The sequence below is a fragment of the Euwallacea similis genome, chromosome 22 (assembly GCF_039881205.1).
Source record: "Euwallacea similis isolate ESF13 chromosome 22, ESF131.1, whole genome shotgun sequence".
In the NCBI taxonomy this organism is placed as follows: domain Eukaryota; kingdom Metazoa; phylum Arthropoda; class Insecta; order Coleoptera; family Curculionidae; genus Euwallacea; species Euwallacea similis.
Window position 1 is genome coordinate 1,757,869 of NC_089630.1, and position 13,587 is coordinate 1,771,455.

The following is a 13,587-nucleotide window of genomic DNA, read 5'->3' on the forward strand; positions in this document are numbered from 1 at the left end:
TGTTCAGGAATTACACACCTGGTGTGAGTGTGTCAAATCCAGAAATCGCAGTGTCACCGATATTTTCTTTCGGGTGTGGTGAATTGCCCAATAAAAAAATTAATCCGCATTTTTTTGAGAAGATTTGTTCATGCAGTTGCCATCACCCTGTAAAAACTGCAGCGGTGGCAAGTAACTAAAAGGAATTACCTGCTACATAATAAATTCCATATTTACCAATAAACTATAGATTAGTAAAATTCGTCGAATCGTCTTATAAACTGTTTGATGAATGAACTTATGAGCAATGAATGAAACAATGCTCTTTCAATGGAAAGTTCATTCATAAGTAACTATGAAAAAAGGGTTACTCATGCGTTTCCGTTGCGTGCACCGGAAGCTACTACACCAAGTCTTGATTCTAATCTTTTTCGCATTACTTCTGCTTAATAAACGTGGTAGATTGATTTTGAAAAATCGGTATTCATAGACCTACTACTGCCTACCGATCCAGGCGGCAATATGCCTACTCTCTTCGGTACAGAGAAAAATTCTTTTCCTGTCCGCGACCATAAGAAAATAAATAAACCATTGCAATGGGTGTCGGGCGATTCTGGTGGGCAGATACTTGAACCCACATACCAAAATAATTTCCCGATTTCTTGGTATTCGTTGAAACAACCAGCACAGTTTGGTTGGGTGGACGGAGATCAGTGGCGGCCCGTTTTCGCTGAGAAATTGATTTCGTCCGGCTAAAAATAGAGGCAGCGTCTGTGCTAAAATCATTGCCGAATTCTGCGGAGGAACCCTCCTAAGACCCCTTAGCCATCCCAAGTTTGCCCACCACCTACGCCAATTTCACGGTCACTGCTACGTAGCCGGGGCATTATTTTCTTTTTGTTAAATTTAGCTTGGGTAAAGAGGGGAGAAAGGAACAGAGGCGGTACATTGGAATTTTTTTTACAGCTTTACAGCCTCTGCTTCCAGGTCAAAACCCACGGAGGTGGGCTTGAACGTTATTTATTCCAAATAGTGAAAACTCGCCTTAAAAACCGATACGTTAATTCCTATTGACACCTATATAGACTCCTACGCGCAGGTGGGCCGCAAACGTTGTTATGATAAAACTTTCTTACATAACAACCCAACTATACCTAATTTATAACACATAGATAGGTGACCAACCTGTTGTATTTTTATTCGTGCGTTTTCATTCTTGTAAAACCTACCCAATGCGTGGTCATTGGCGTTGACCATTTTTTTCGCGCCTTATATAGCCGCCTCGTTTATGTAGGCATTCCTACTTTCGATTTATATAACGAAGAATGAACGGTTTCAAAAATAATTCATTGAAGAATTGCCATCTGTGCGACTTCCGCCTAGTAGTCGTAGTAGTACCGGAAGCCGGAAATGGTGGCAGGTTTTAGATGAGGGTTTCATTCAAAGAAACTACCTCCCTTGAGGGGCGAACGGCAGATGGCTAATTAAAAACACCGGATCTGGATACATACCCCTAATTGATCGGCTGCCAGGGGGGTATTGAATACAAATATTTTGGGGTTTGAAAACGTGGGTAAATATCCTAATGGATTCTAAAGAGCGCGTTATGAATTTTAAATACACCGATTACAACAATTTAATAACCCATTAAAACAGGTCTACATCTGATAATACTCTTCGTTGCGGCTTTTTTTAATCGCTGCCGTCTCAAATGTCACTCAAATTAAATTTATCATCATTATTCAGTTTTTGTCATGAGAGCATAAGGTTTGAAGATTTTCTGACTAAGGAAAGCTACAGATTTACAATACATGAACGTGTTTTAAGTAATAAAAAAAGTAACTACCATTCGTTAATTTATGAAAAGAATCAGCTGTTCCTTTGCTGGATTTTTCCTGCAGCTTTCACCAAGGGGCGCCGCAAGTCGGCCCTGCAGAAAATAGCTAGGTCCTGGGCGTAGGCCAACGATATTTACTTCCACAAATAATAAGCCAGAAAAACTGTTTCCATCTCTCTTTTTTATATTGCTACAACCATTATAAGTATGCATGTAATAATAGACCATAAAGTGAACGAAATGAAGATCCAGTTCCTAAATCTTGGCTCGTCAAAACATTTACTGAATCAATGAAAAAGCTTATTTTTAGACGTTCACATTTACTCTCCATTATGCCCTTGATTCTAACCAAAAGCAAATAACGCAGCTCTAAATTTTAAACAGTACAATTTCCTTGAGATCAGCACCTGAACACTCAAGTGTGGTCGTAGATTATGTTCCATTGTTTGTGTCATCATTTTCAAATATCCAATGTCCACTTTCAGACGAAATACATTAAATGAAAAAAACACAAATTTCCTTCAAAAGACGCAATTTATTCATAAATTAAAATACCATAATAATAACACATCTTAACAAGTATCTACTGGGTGTTTCAGAAAGACCCTGTACGACTGGTATTATGCAGCATGACTCACAACGCAATGGACACAGAACAGGCGCGTGTAAATGATCTCAAAATAAAACTTTTTTGCATGACATTTTTTTCGTACCTACGATTGCTGAGATATTACCTTCAGAAAATTTCTCAAAAATTCGAAATAACTCGATTTGTCAGCAATGAATGAACATAAAACAACCGGATTTTGAAAATATATTTCTTTTATTGGCATCTTTAGTTGGTAGAAGCTTGAAGTGACTGGCAATTCAACAGGAAGTGGACCACCCTTAAAATGTTACTAATTTTGTTTTAACACATATTTAATGGGTTGAACCAATGCCTTTACATTTTATTATAGATGTTCGGAAATTTTTAAACCAACACTTTCCGCATGATTGAACAAATAGGTGGTGAAAATAACTACCCGTAATACTAGCCACTACATTTACCACATTAAAATAAATGTAACTTGTCCTGGGGAACGTAATTTACACATTGGCGCGTTAAAATTGAAAAAGATTTTTGGAACAGCTTTAGTAAGAAATGCATCGTTCTAAGATGTGACAGTCAATTATTGTAGACTTTTACTATCGGGGAAGGACACATTTACATGTAAGGGAGAGCCTTTTTCAACAGCTTCTTTAGTGCTAGTTTTATACTAATACTTAATTTTATATAAATAATAGTGTTTGTCTTGTTTTTCATTGAACACAATGGAATAAACTTAATAAACCGACATCATTTAATTTCTTGTTACCAAAGGTCTTCTAAATCGGAATACTTTGACACTTTGACATAAATATTATTTCCTGCGTGCATATCGAAGTTCGTAAAATTGAATTTGCTATAAAAGTGGTAGACCCTAATTATAAATTAAATGAGGATTAAGAAAAATCATAAAATTTTAAGGGTGGCCCATCTTTTCTTGAGCTGCCAGCGACTTTAAGTTTGCGCCAACTAAAAATGCCAATAAAAAAAATAATTTTTCCGCGTTTGATTGTTCTACGTTAAGCTTTTATGGTCCCCTACACGTACCTGTTCTGAGTTTATTGAGTCGTGAATCACTCTGTATAAGAGAAAAAAATATATTCTGTTCTATAAAATAAAAATGTTTGACTCTGATATTTTCTCGAATATATGCACCAAGAATTACAAAATCTCAAACAGTTTCTTGAGCTCAACCATCAGCTGCCAGTCGGATTTCAATAGATCATCCCTGAAATAGTCCTTGCAGGCATCTATCGACTGCCGGGATATCTGGAATCGAAAATTTAGAACGAAATCAATTGAGGACCGGATGTTTAGTTTAACTAGATGTTTGGACTAACTGGAGAGCTTTTGGCGGATTTTTCCAAGCAATAAAAAATGTGTTTTTTCGCGATTCCCAGTAACACTTAATTGCTGTCAAGAGCCAGTAATTGAACAAATGTGCCGGCTGATAGACAACATGTGATTTAACAGTTTTAAACTGAACAGTTGGCTTTTGCAGTCTAATTCTGGGAAGAACGTATTTTGTTAGACAATTAGACGCAATAATAATACACAAGATGATTTCATGTGTGTCGATGAGTTCCTGTTTCAGTTTATACATTCTTAAGTGACGTTGGTTTCTGAGTAGGAACTGAATTTATCCCACAAACCCGGTATTTAACCGGAAATACTATCGACGAATAATAAAAGTTGCTATTTATGTGTGAGTGTGTGTGGCTATTTAAACGTGCCGATGAATTAAGTCGGCTAATCCATTCTAAATAACAAATTTATTGAATGAAATGAAAGTTCGCAGACGTCGAAGCCAAGCAACAACGCATTGAGTAACTAACTGACACAGCGCGAATTTACTCGATGAATGAAATATATGCGTGCCTACTTATAATAAATCTCGTTCACGGTGAGATAACGCCCGTCGCAGATTTATTGCGAAGGCAAATTTGAATTGAATCAGGGGTGATTCAATCCAAATGATTCAAAAATTACTATTTTGTCCAATGACACGAAAGTGCAACTTACCTTGCTTGTCAAGAAGTCCTTCTCGTCGAAATGTCGACCAAACATCTTAGGCGACTCCCCGGGAATCGGCTCGATTTTAATGCATACTTCCATCCCCTTCCTGGCGGTCATCAAAGGTTTATGATTGTCCTCTATGCTGGTAACGATGCCAATATCCACGAACTGAAACCAAAAAAGAATCATGAAATCATGAAAATACAAAAAAAAACAGCTTCTTTCACTCACTTCCTTGGTAGGAACGCATAGTGGAGTTCCTTCCTTCACAATCCCCGCCTCCACCATCACTCCGCACACGATGGGATCCCTAGAATTGAATACGCAGTTGGGCAAAACGCGCAACCTGCAAGGGAAGACAGCAATGTGTTTGTATTCTTCTCGCTTCTTTTGCTTGAGCTCTTCCCGATAGGCCATGAATTTGTCAAAGAGATGATAAATGATGTCGGCTTGAAAGATTTTAACGCCCATGCTATCCGCCAACTCCTGGGCATCTTTTTCCACTTTGACGTCAAAGGCCAAGATTGTGGCGTACCTGGAGTAGCGCAAAAGATTAGTAGTCACCCATAAAAATTTCTAATAACCTTTGTAAGCACCCAAAATTTAGTAATATGCATAACTAGGCAATGCGCCAACCGAGTCATCACTGATTTTAATCAAGTATAGTGCGGAATCTCTTAATATCTCTTTCATTTTCTCCAAAATTGAACTTGATCAATTATTTCTTGCCTGCAAATGAAAATAATTCTGTGATAAATTGAATTTAAAGCAATATCAGTGAATCGAGCTCTAAGATACGCCTATGAAGGTGAACTTTATTACAAAATAACTTTTGCTCATTAATGGAAAATTATTCGTAAGCGAAGAAATACCAGAATTAATGCATACTCTTAGGAATAGCTGAAACACCTGTACACAGCAAGACGCACAGTAACCTCTAAAAATGATGAAGAGCTTGAGGCAATTAAAAGAACTTGATCTGTTGAAAGACATTACAGATAAGTAGAAAAGCTGTTTGCTCATTCTGCGTGCGTTCCGCCCTAATTTAACTCATGATCAGATTTGCGGATTCCCCGTTGCTTTTTCGAAAGCGTCGCAACATTGCTTGTTAACCTGCCTGAATTTCGCCCACTTCAATTACTTCACGTGCGATCATGTTTGATACGAATTTACTCCCTCTTTGGGCACCTTTATTTATTGAAACTTTTTCAGGTGAACGGCCCACGCCTCTGTCAAGAAACGCGACCACAGAGAAAATCTATTCCTAAACAAATATTCCAAACGGTAGCAATGGCAAACAAAGAGCATCTGCTTGACAATTCCGAGATAAGAAAGACGAGTTTTGATCTCACTTCTTCAAAAAACGAATTGTTATTTGTTTAGGACACTCGGTCAACATCACCATACGATTTGAATATTGATTTTGGATCAAAATTTTCTTACTGGGATTCGTGTTCGAGCATGATTGACGCCTTCATCACGTCCTTCTTGACCACCGGTCCAATTCTTATGCCTGAATACTGAAACATTCTTATAATCATTTTGTGTCTCTTGGGAAAGATAACTAGTAACCTACCGGGATTTTACTGACTTTCAAAAATTCGAGCAAAGCTTCCAATGATCCCAAAGTTGAGGCCTGGACGTAGACTCCCCTTTCTTGTAACCTGATACCAGAGAGGGCACTTTTCAATTCCCGTGCTACTTCCTCTTTAATTATCTAAAATTACCCTATTAAAATCTGAACACACACTGAGTTGATGACATCTTACTTCGACTTCATCCGGTTTAACAGCAACGTACAAATTAAGACCCGCAATGGCCTTTTCCAATTCCTTGGCGGCTATTTTCACTCCCTGGGCCGCTTTCACTTCCTTGTATTCTACGTATGCGTTCTGAAGATTTTTTTGTGATAAAAATGCATAAAATTCGTAAAAATACATACATACCTTTACGCGTAATTCGCGTAAGGGTTGGGGCATTAAAAGAGACCTAATTTGGGTCACTATGGGCCCGTCAGTACCGGCGACTAACATGGTGTCGCCCTCTCTTAACGTGCCATTGACTAGAATGACATCAATTGTGGTACCCAAACCGGGGATTGCTTTAACCTGCAGAATTCATAATAATGCATAATGCAATAATGCAACGACAGCTCTTAAAATACTATACATTTGACCTTTCTGCGTATTAAATAACTAAAAAAACTTAAAAATTAAATTCTAGTACCTTACCTCAAGAACGGTGGCCTGTAATTCGTCGGAATACATAAGACGTTTTGGCAGTTTGACTTGGCAGTACTCCACAATTAAAGCTAAGAGATTGCCCATGCCCTCGCCTGTTATAGCGCTAGTTGGCACTAATGAGAAGTAGCTACGAGGATCGGGGTTTTCGTAGAATAAAGCCGCATTTAGCCCTATGTATTTCACCATTTATATTTAAACAAAGATTAATTTTCTCATGCTAACCTTGTTCTGCAAATTGCACTATCACAGCCTTGCTCCTCTGCTCAAATTCAAGTTGAGTATTGGCGGCTTGCGCCTTTAAAATGTCTCTAATATCCTTCCTGTTCATAGTCTGCCAATCATATAATCTGTAAAGGAACAATAAAAAAACACTACTCATAAAAAATAGAGACAATTACCTATCAATCTTATTCAAAGCAACTATAAAGGGACACTTTTTCTGCTTCAACAGGTTAATGGATTCAATAGTTTGTGGCTCTAAACCGTGCATAATATCCACAACTAAAATTGAAATATCACATAGAGAAGATCCCCTGTTTCTCAAATTTGAAAAAGACTCATGTCCTGGTGTGTCTATGATAAGCAATCCTGGGATTTTCAGGTTCATTTCTGAGGCCTAGTGCGAAAGTTATTAATAAGAAACTACCTGAAATTCATGACTTGCCCCTTTAACAATCTTAATCTGCTCTTTAATAGCCTCAATGGGGACGTTTGTAGCTCCGATTTGTTGGGTAATACCGCCGGCTTCGCCATCTTGCACGTTCGTTCTTCTTAGTTTGTCCAAAATCTTCGTTTTGCCTGTATCTACGTGCCCTAAAACGCAGACAATTGCTGCGCGCATGTTGTCTATCGAGCGGGTTTTTTCAGCTTCCTCTTTTCGTTTCTGGAAAGATTTTTAAATTCAGCAAAGTTGAAATACAAAGTGTTTAATCTTAAACTGACCATAATCCTTTCTTCGGCCCTCTCCCTCGATTGTTGTGCAACCGTCTTTGCGTCCTCGTCCTCTTCGTCACTCTCATCGTCCGATTCGCTTTCACTCTCAGATTCTGATTCCTCCTCTGAACTGTCACTTTCCACTTTTTTGGAAGCCTAAAATTGTTTATGTAATATTTAGCTATTTTAGGAGTTGTAAGAGAATTTACTTTAGCATTCGTCTTCACAACTTCAGCCACAATTTCCTTTTTATTTTCTTCTGTTGATGCATCAGATTCTTCATCAGAAGAAGCATCCCAAGCATCCTTCACATTGTCTTCCTCATCGTCCTCTTTAGGAGGTTCTGTCTCAGAAGGTTTTGCCTCTTGAGCCAGAGCTTCCTGTTCAGATTCTCCAGGCCTAATTTCCTCCTCCTTCTTCACTTTTTCTGGTGTCTGTTCCTTCTTCTGTTTATTTGGTTTTATTCTAGTCCCAGGTCTTGGCTTCTTTTCGCCCACATCTGGCAGTGCTACCCCTTGAGCTTTCAAGCTGTCAATCAATGCCTGTGCCCTGGCTCTATCAGCCTTTTGTTTTGCAGTCAGAAGTTTTCCTTCTGCTTTCAGTCGTTCTTTGCGTTCTTTTTCTTTTTGCTTCTTCTTTTCCTTTTTTTCTTGCTCTAGCCTCAGTGCTTCCAGTCTAGCCTCTTCAGCCTCCTCTTCTTTTTTAATCCTCTCTTCTTCCTCTTTTTTCATCCTCTCTTCTTCTTCCTTTATTTTCTTTAAAGCTTCTTGCATGGCTTGGATTGTTTTCTTGGCAGGGCCCTTTTTGCTTTTTGGGTCCTTTTCATCCTTATCCTTTGCTCCTTTTTTCTTTTTTGAAGCTTTTTCTCCACCATCTTCACCACCTTCAACATTATCTCCTTCCTCAGGCCCATGTTCTTCCGTGATCTTGCCTTTCTTCTTTTTCTTTTTGATGAGTTCTTTTTCTTCAGATTCCCCTCTTTCTTCTAGTTTAGGTGCAGCAGCTGCAATTGCTATGGCATTTTCAGTCTCATTTGTTTCATCGCCATTTCGATTTTTGGATTTCTCTGCAATTTTCTTTTGTTTCTCTCGTTCCTTTTTTTCCTTTTTCTTCTGTGCTGCTGTTTTAACTGTTCCTATATTATTAATTTCTTCTTCATTCTCCTCAAGTTTCTCTTCTTCAGTTTTGCCTTTCTTTTTTCCCTTCTTAGTGCTAGATTTTGGTTCTAGCTCTATTTCAATTGTGGCTGCTGCTGGTTCTTCCATTTTGACTCCTTTATAAATTAACTTATCAAAAAACTTTAAAAAAGGCGAGAAACAAACAAACCTGCATATTCCATTTCAAGTTCAGCCAAAGCTCTCTCTAATTCATCATCATCATCATCATCATTTTTCCGCCTCTTGCTCTTCTTTCCCTTCTTGCCTTGCTGTAGTTCAGTTTTTTCAGCTCCTTTCTTTTTTCCCTTTGTGACTGGTTTCTGATCTTCTTCACTTTCTTCATCCTCTTGATTTACCTTAAGTTAATTGCCAAATGTAATGATTTATAAGTACTGCATATTTGGCATTTATATGTATATTTATTGACTCAACATCCAACATACCAATTCATCATCTCCACTATCTTCAACCTGAAGTAAAGCAAAAGTTCTCTGCATCTTTGTAACGGGCACCTCTTCTTCAGAATCGCTAAGTTGTTTCTCCTTCATTTTCGTCTTTTTTGCCTTTACTGCTTCATTCTCAGTTTCGTCTTTGTTTCTGTACAAGCAAAAATAATACCATCAATGTAACTTAACGCGTGAATTCCCTAAACAGTCTCATCATTAAGCTTCCATTCTAACCTCACTAATCGGAAATGTGACTTTAAAACTTACTTCTGAGCTTTCAACTTCTTGGTTTCAGCTTTTTCAATTAATTCTTGTGTGCCTACTTCAACGTCTGAATCGCTAAAATCGAAATAGGGCCCTGGTGTATGGCAATAGGGCAACATATTTTACAAGAATTGGCTTACCTTTCGTCGCCCGTCGCCCCTTTGCGTTGCTTTTTCGCCTTACCCATTTCGACAAGGAGTTTAATTGATTGTTATTCGCTTTATTGGTAAGTACTATCATAAGTAAAAGGGTTTTTTTTAAGATTTCGGACGAACTGACCCTTTCCTGCCAAAAAGACATACAAAAATTGGAAAACGTCAAAATTGCTGGTAACCTTGATAGGATGGGTTTTTTGTTTTTGGTTATAAGGACAGTTGGTGGTTTTGTTGGCAGGATTGTATTCAAAGTGTATTAGAAGCATATAACCATCCTTATTTATTGATTGATATAAAGAAAGACAAATATAATTTTCATATTTATGTTTTAATACTGTCGGCATCTGGTGTTGAATTGTTAATTTTGATATATTTTGACTTGTTTTTAATTAATTAAAGAAGTTAAAACTAAAGTAACACAAACAACATAAAATTAATTTAGATCTCAAAAAATATAATATTTTATAAAAATTATATCGTTACATTTGCCCAATTTCATCATTCATAATGGGCAGAAAAGTAACAGTGGCTTCTGCAACCCTCAATCAGTGGGCATTGGACTTTGAGGGAAATCTAGATAGAATTTTGCAGTCCATATTAGAGGCTAAGGAAATGGGGGCTACTTTTAGGACCGGCCCCGAACTCGAGATTTGGTTAGCTTCATTTGTTTATTTATTATACAGGAGTGCAGTGGCTGATCTACATCTCAGCTGGCTTATGCAAGGCAGGGGGCAATCCATTAGTGATAAGAAATTTCGGGTAACACCAAAAAAACATCTACTATACACAAGTTCTCTTTCGAAAGCTATAGAGGCGCACAATTTTTAGTTAAGCCACTGCAGGGCCTTTGGAAAAATCAACAGAAACTTTAATGCAACCTCTCTCTTTAATCAAGTTTTATTTCAACATTTCTTCCTTCATGTTTAAGCGGATATAACTGTCAGGATCATTTCTATGAAAGCGACACATATCTACATTCCTGGGAAATATTAGCAGAACTCTTAAGTGCTCCCTTATGCAAAGATATTTTAATAGATGTAGGGATGCCTGTAATGCATAAAAATGTTGCTTATAACTGCAGGTAACATTTCCAATCATTATTTTTAGAGCTATAGTACCGATCATTTTTTATAGAGTAATATTTCTCAATAAGAGCATAGTATTAATTCGACCTAAAAAAATATTAGCTGATGATGGCAACTACAGGGAAAGCCGGTGGTTTGCCTCATGGAAAAAGGTACTATAGTAAATCATTATTGTTAATATTTGAGGGTAAAAGTTCTAGGATAAGGCAATTGAAGACTTTTATTTGCCCAGAATGATTTCAGCCATCACAGGCCAAAGAACTGTCCCTATAGGGGATGCAGTAATTTCCACTTTAGACACTTGTATTGGTAGGTTGTAAATTGAAATGTAAATAATGTCTTAAAAGTGGGTTTGCAGGCTTTGAAATATGTGAGGAATTGTGGTGTTCTGATAGCCCACACATCCCTCTCTCCATGGATGGTGTGGAGATAATTTGCAATGGTTCAGGCAGTCACACACAGCTCAGAAAAAATTATGTTTTAGCTGATCTAGTAAAGTGTGCAACTATGAAGTGTGGAGGTGTTTTTAGTACTATTAGCCCTTTATAACCAATTTTACTATTTAATTTTGTTTCTAGGCTGTTATGTATTTAGTAATTTAAGAGGTTGTGATGGGGAAAGAGTGTATTTTGAAGGCACGTCTTCCATCACCTTAAATGGCCATATTTTAACGAAAACACGGCAATTTTCATTGGAAGAAGTTGTGAGTTTTATTTGTGTAATGAAATTTTCTTTCAAATAATTTATTTCTATTAGGAGGTGATTAGTGCCACAATAGATTTGGAAGACATAAGATGTTACAGAAACAGTAAAAGATCTCAGGCAAATTTGGCTTCTGCAAGCAAAAGTTATCCAAGAATACCCATAGATTTTTCTTTATCTCCTGAAAATGATACTTCCCTGCCTACAGCTCGACCTATTGATATTGTAACTTTATCACCTGAGGAAGAAATTGCTCAAGTAAATGTTCCAATTGACATTAAATTTCAATGTGGTTATAAGTAGATTTGCAGGGCCCCGCATGTTGGTTATGGGACTACTTAAGGCGGTCTGGTCAAGGAGGTTTTTTTTTACCTTTAAGTGGAGGAATAGATTCGTCTAGTACGGCTGTAATCGTGTATTCTATGTGCAAGTTAATTGTAGAAAATATTGAGAGAGGCACAGGTTAGACCATCGCATATAAAACTAAGAAAATTTTTAAAGAAAAAGCTTATTTGTAGATCCAAAGGTTCTCTCAGATGTTAGACGTATCACTGCAGATTCTCAGTACACTCCTTTGAGCGCGCAGGAGCTATGCAACCTTATTTTAGTTACTTGTTATATGGGCACGGAAAATTCGTCTAAAGAGACGAAAAATAGGGCTAGCGGTTTAGCTGCAGCTATTGGAAGGTATAACATTAATTCATGGCAGAAAAGGGCATTTTGCTTTAATTCAATTTTTAGCTATCATTTGAATATTGTCATAGACAAGGCGGTGAGCGCTTGCCTTGAAATCTTCAGTATGATAACAGGCCTGTTCCCAAAATTTGCAGCAAACGGAGGTTGTCCTAGACAGAATATGGCGCTTCAGAATATTCAAGCTAGATTAAGGATGGTATTAAGTTATCTTTTTGCGCAGTTGGTATTATGGGCAAGAGGACGACCTGGTGGACTTTTGGTCCTCGGCTCTGCCAATGTCGATGAAGCTTTACGAGGCTACATGACTAAATATGATTGTTCCAGTGCTGATATAAACCCAATTGGTAAGGTCTTACAGTTTTTAATTTATGTATTTGAGGAACTGGAATTATAATAGGGGGCATCTCTAAAACTGACTTAAGAAAATTCATAGTATACGCAAAAGAGAAATTCAGCATTCCAATTTTGGGTGAAATATACTCCGCAGTTCCCACAGCAGAACTCGAGGTGAATTACTCAGTTCTGTCTTCTTTTCCTGTCCCATTGTAATACGATTTTCTTAGCCGCTGGCCCAAGGTAAAATAGCCCAAACCGATGAGCAAGATATGGGCATGACCTATAGTGAACTGAGCCAATTCGGACGGTTCCGCAAAATTGAAAATTGCGGCCCCTTTTCCATGTTCTGCAAACTCACCCAAACATGGTCGGAGAGCTGCACGCCGAAACAGGTTTCTGAGAAAGTGAAGCACTTCTTTAGGTTGTATATTTTATCTCCGGGCTGAAAAACAATGCTAAATGTTAGTTGATATTGAAGGTGCTATGCAATTAATCGTCATAAAATGACAGTCCTTACTCCGTCTTACCACGCAGAGTGTTATAGTCCTGACGATAACAGGTTTGACTTGAGACCATTTCTCTATAAGGCTAATTGGTCTTGGCAGTTTCGAGCTATTGATAAACAGGTAAGATTTTTGTTTTATGTAAACTATTTTGCAGTTAATTAGTCTATTTGTTTAGTTGGAGTATTTAAATAGTCTGAAAAGGAGTTCCTCGAGTAGCGGTAATCTTGCCAAAAAGTCTAGTACTGCCAAGGGTCGGGCAGGGGTGACTGTATAGTATAGGGCGTTTGTTTAGGGATTTATGTATTTGAGTTAATAAGAATGTGTAATATGCGCGTAAAAAGAGTTTTGATTTAGGGAAAATAGTATCCCGTTAAAGGAATAGTAAATGTGTTGTTTCCTAGAATCTGTTTTTAAGCAATAAAAATATCTTTAAGAATTATTTTCTTTGATAAATGTTTTATGGCAAAGATTTCTAGTAATGATATTGCAATACGGTTCACTTCATAACTTTGTTATTTTTATACCAATTCTAATTTGTCCATGCTTGCCTGTTGTTTTTCTTCGTTAAACATTTATTATGTTTACCATTATAGATAGAATTTTTTTAGCTTTTGCAGAAACAGCTAATTTTGTAAAAGTATTA

General features: G+C 37.5%; 2 protein-coding genes across 2 annotated transcripts; one reads left to right on the forward strand and one right to left on the reverse strand.

Moving 5' to 3' along the window:
* Positions 1-2,331: 2,331 nt before the first annotated feature.
* eIF5B (eukaryotic translation initiation factor 5B) lies at positions 2,332-9,823 on the reverse strand. The gene is made up of 17 exons (XM_066401206.1): positions 9,605-9,823; positions 9,468-9,539; positions 9,198-9,351; positions 8,924-9,110; positions 7,807-8,870; positions 7,607-7,753; positions 7,329-7,547; positions 7,063-7,280; positions 6,887-7,011; positions 6,653-6,834; positions 6,368-6,529; positions 6,191-6,313; positions 5,998-6,138; positions 5,865-5,941; positions 4,653-4,956; positions 4,428-4,589; positions 2,332-3,674 (listed from the first exon to the last, which is right to left on the reverse strand). The coding sequence occupies exons 1-17, from the start codon at positions 9,649-9,651 to the stop codon at positions 3,567-3,569; spliced, it is 3,492 nt and encodes a 1,163-aa protein (XP_066257303.1). The 5' UTR covers positions 9,652-9,823; the 3' UTR covers positions 2,332-3,566.
* A 239-nt stretch (positions 9,824-10,062) lies between these two features.
* On the forward strand, positions 10,063-13,314 carry Nadsyn (NAD synthetase). The gene is made up of 14 exons (XM_066401208.1): positions 10,063-10,272; positions 10,548-10,700; positions 10,754-10,856; positions 10,905-11,013; positions 11,063-11,224; positions 11,283-11,407; positions 11,461-11,664; positions 11,718-11,868; positions 11,925-12,093; positions 12,148-12,446; positions 12,500-12,609; positions 12,666-12,859; positions 12,917-13,064; positions 13,120-13,314. The coding sequence occupies exons 1-14, from the start codon at positions 10,127-10,129 to the stop codon at positions 13,216-13,218; spliced, it is 2,172 nt and encodes a 723-aa protein (XP_066257305.1). The 5' UTR covers positions 10,063-10,126; the 3' UTR covers positions 13,219-13,314.
* Positions 13,315-13,587: the final 273 nt, after the last annotated feature.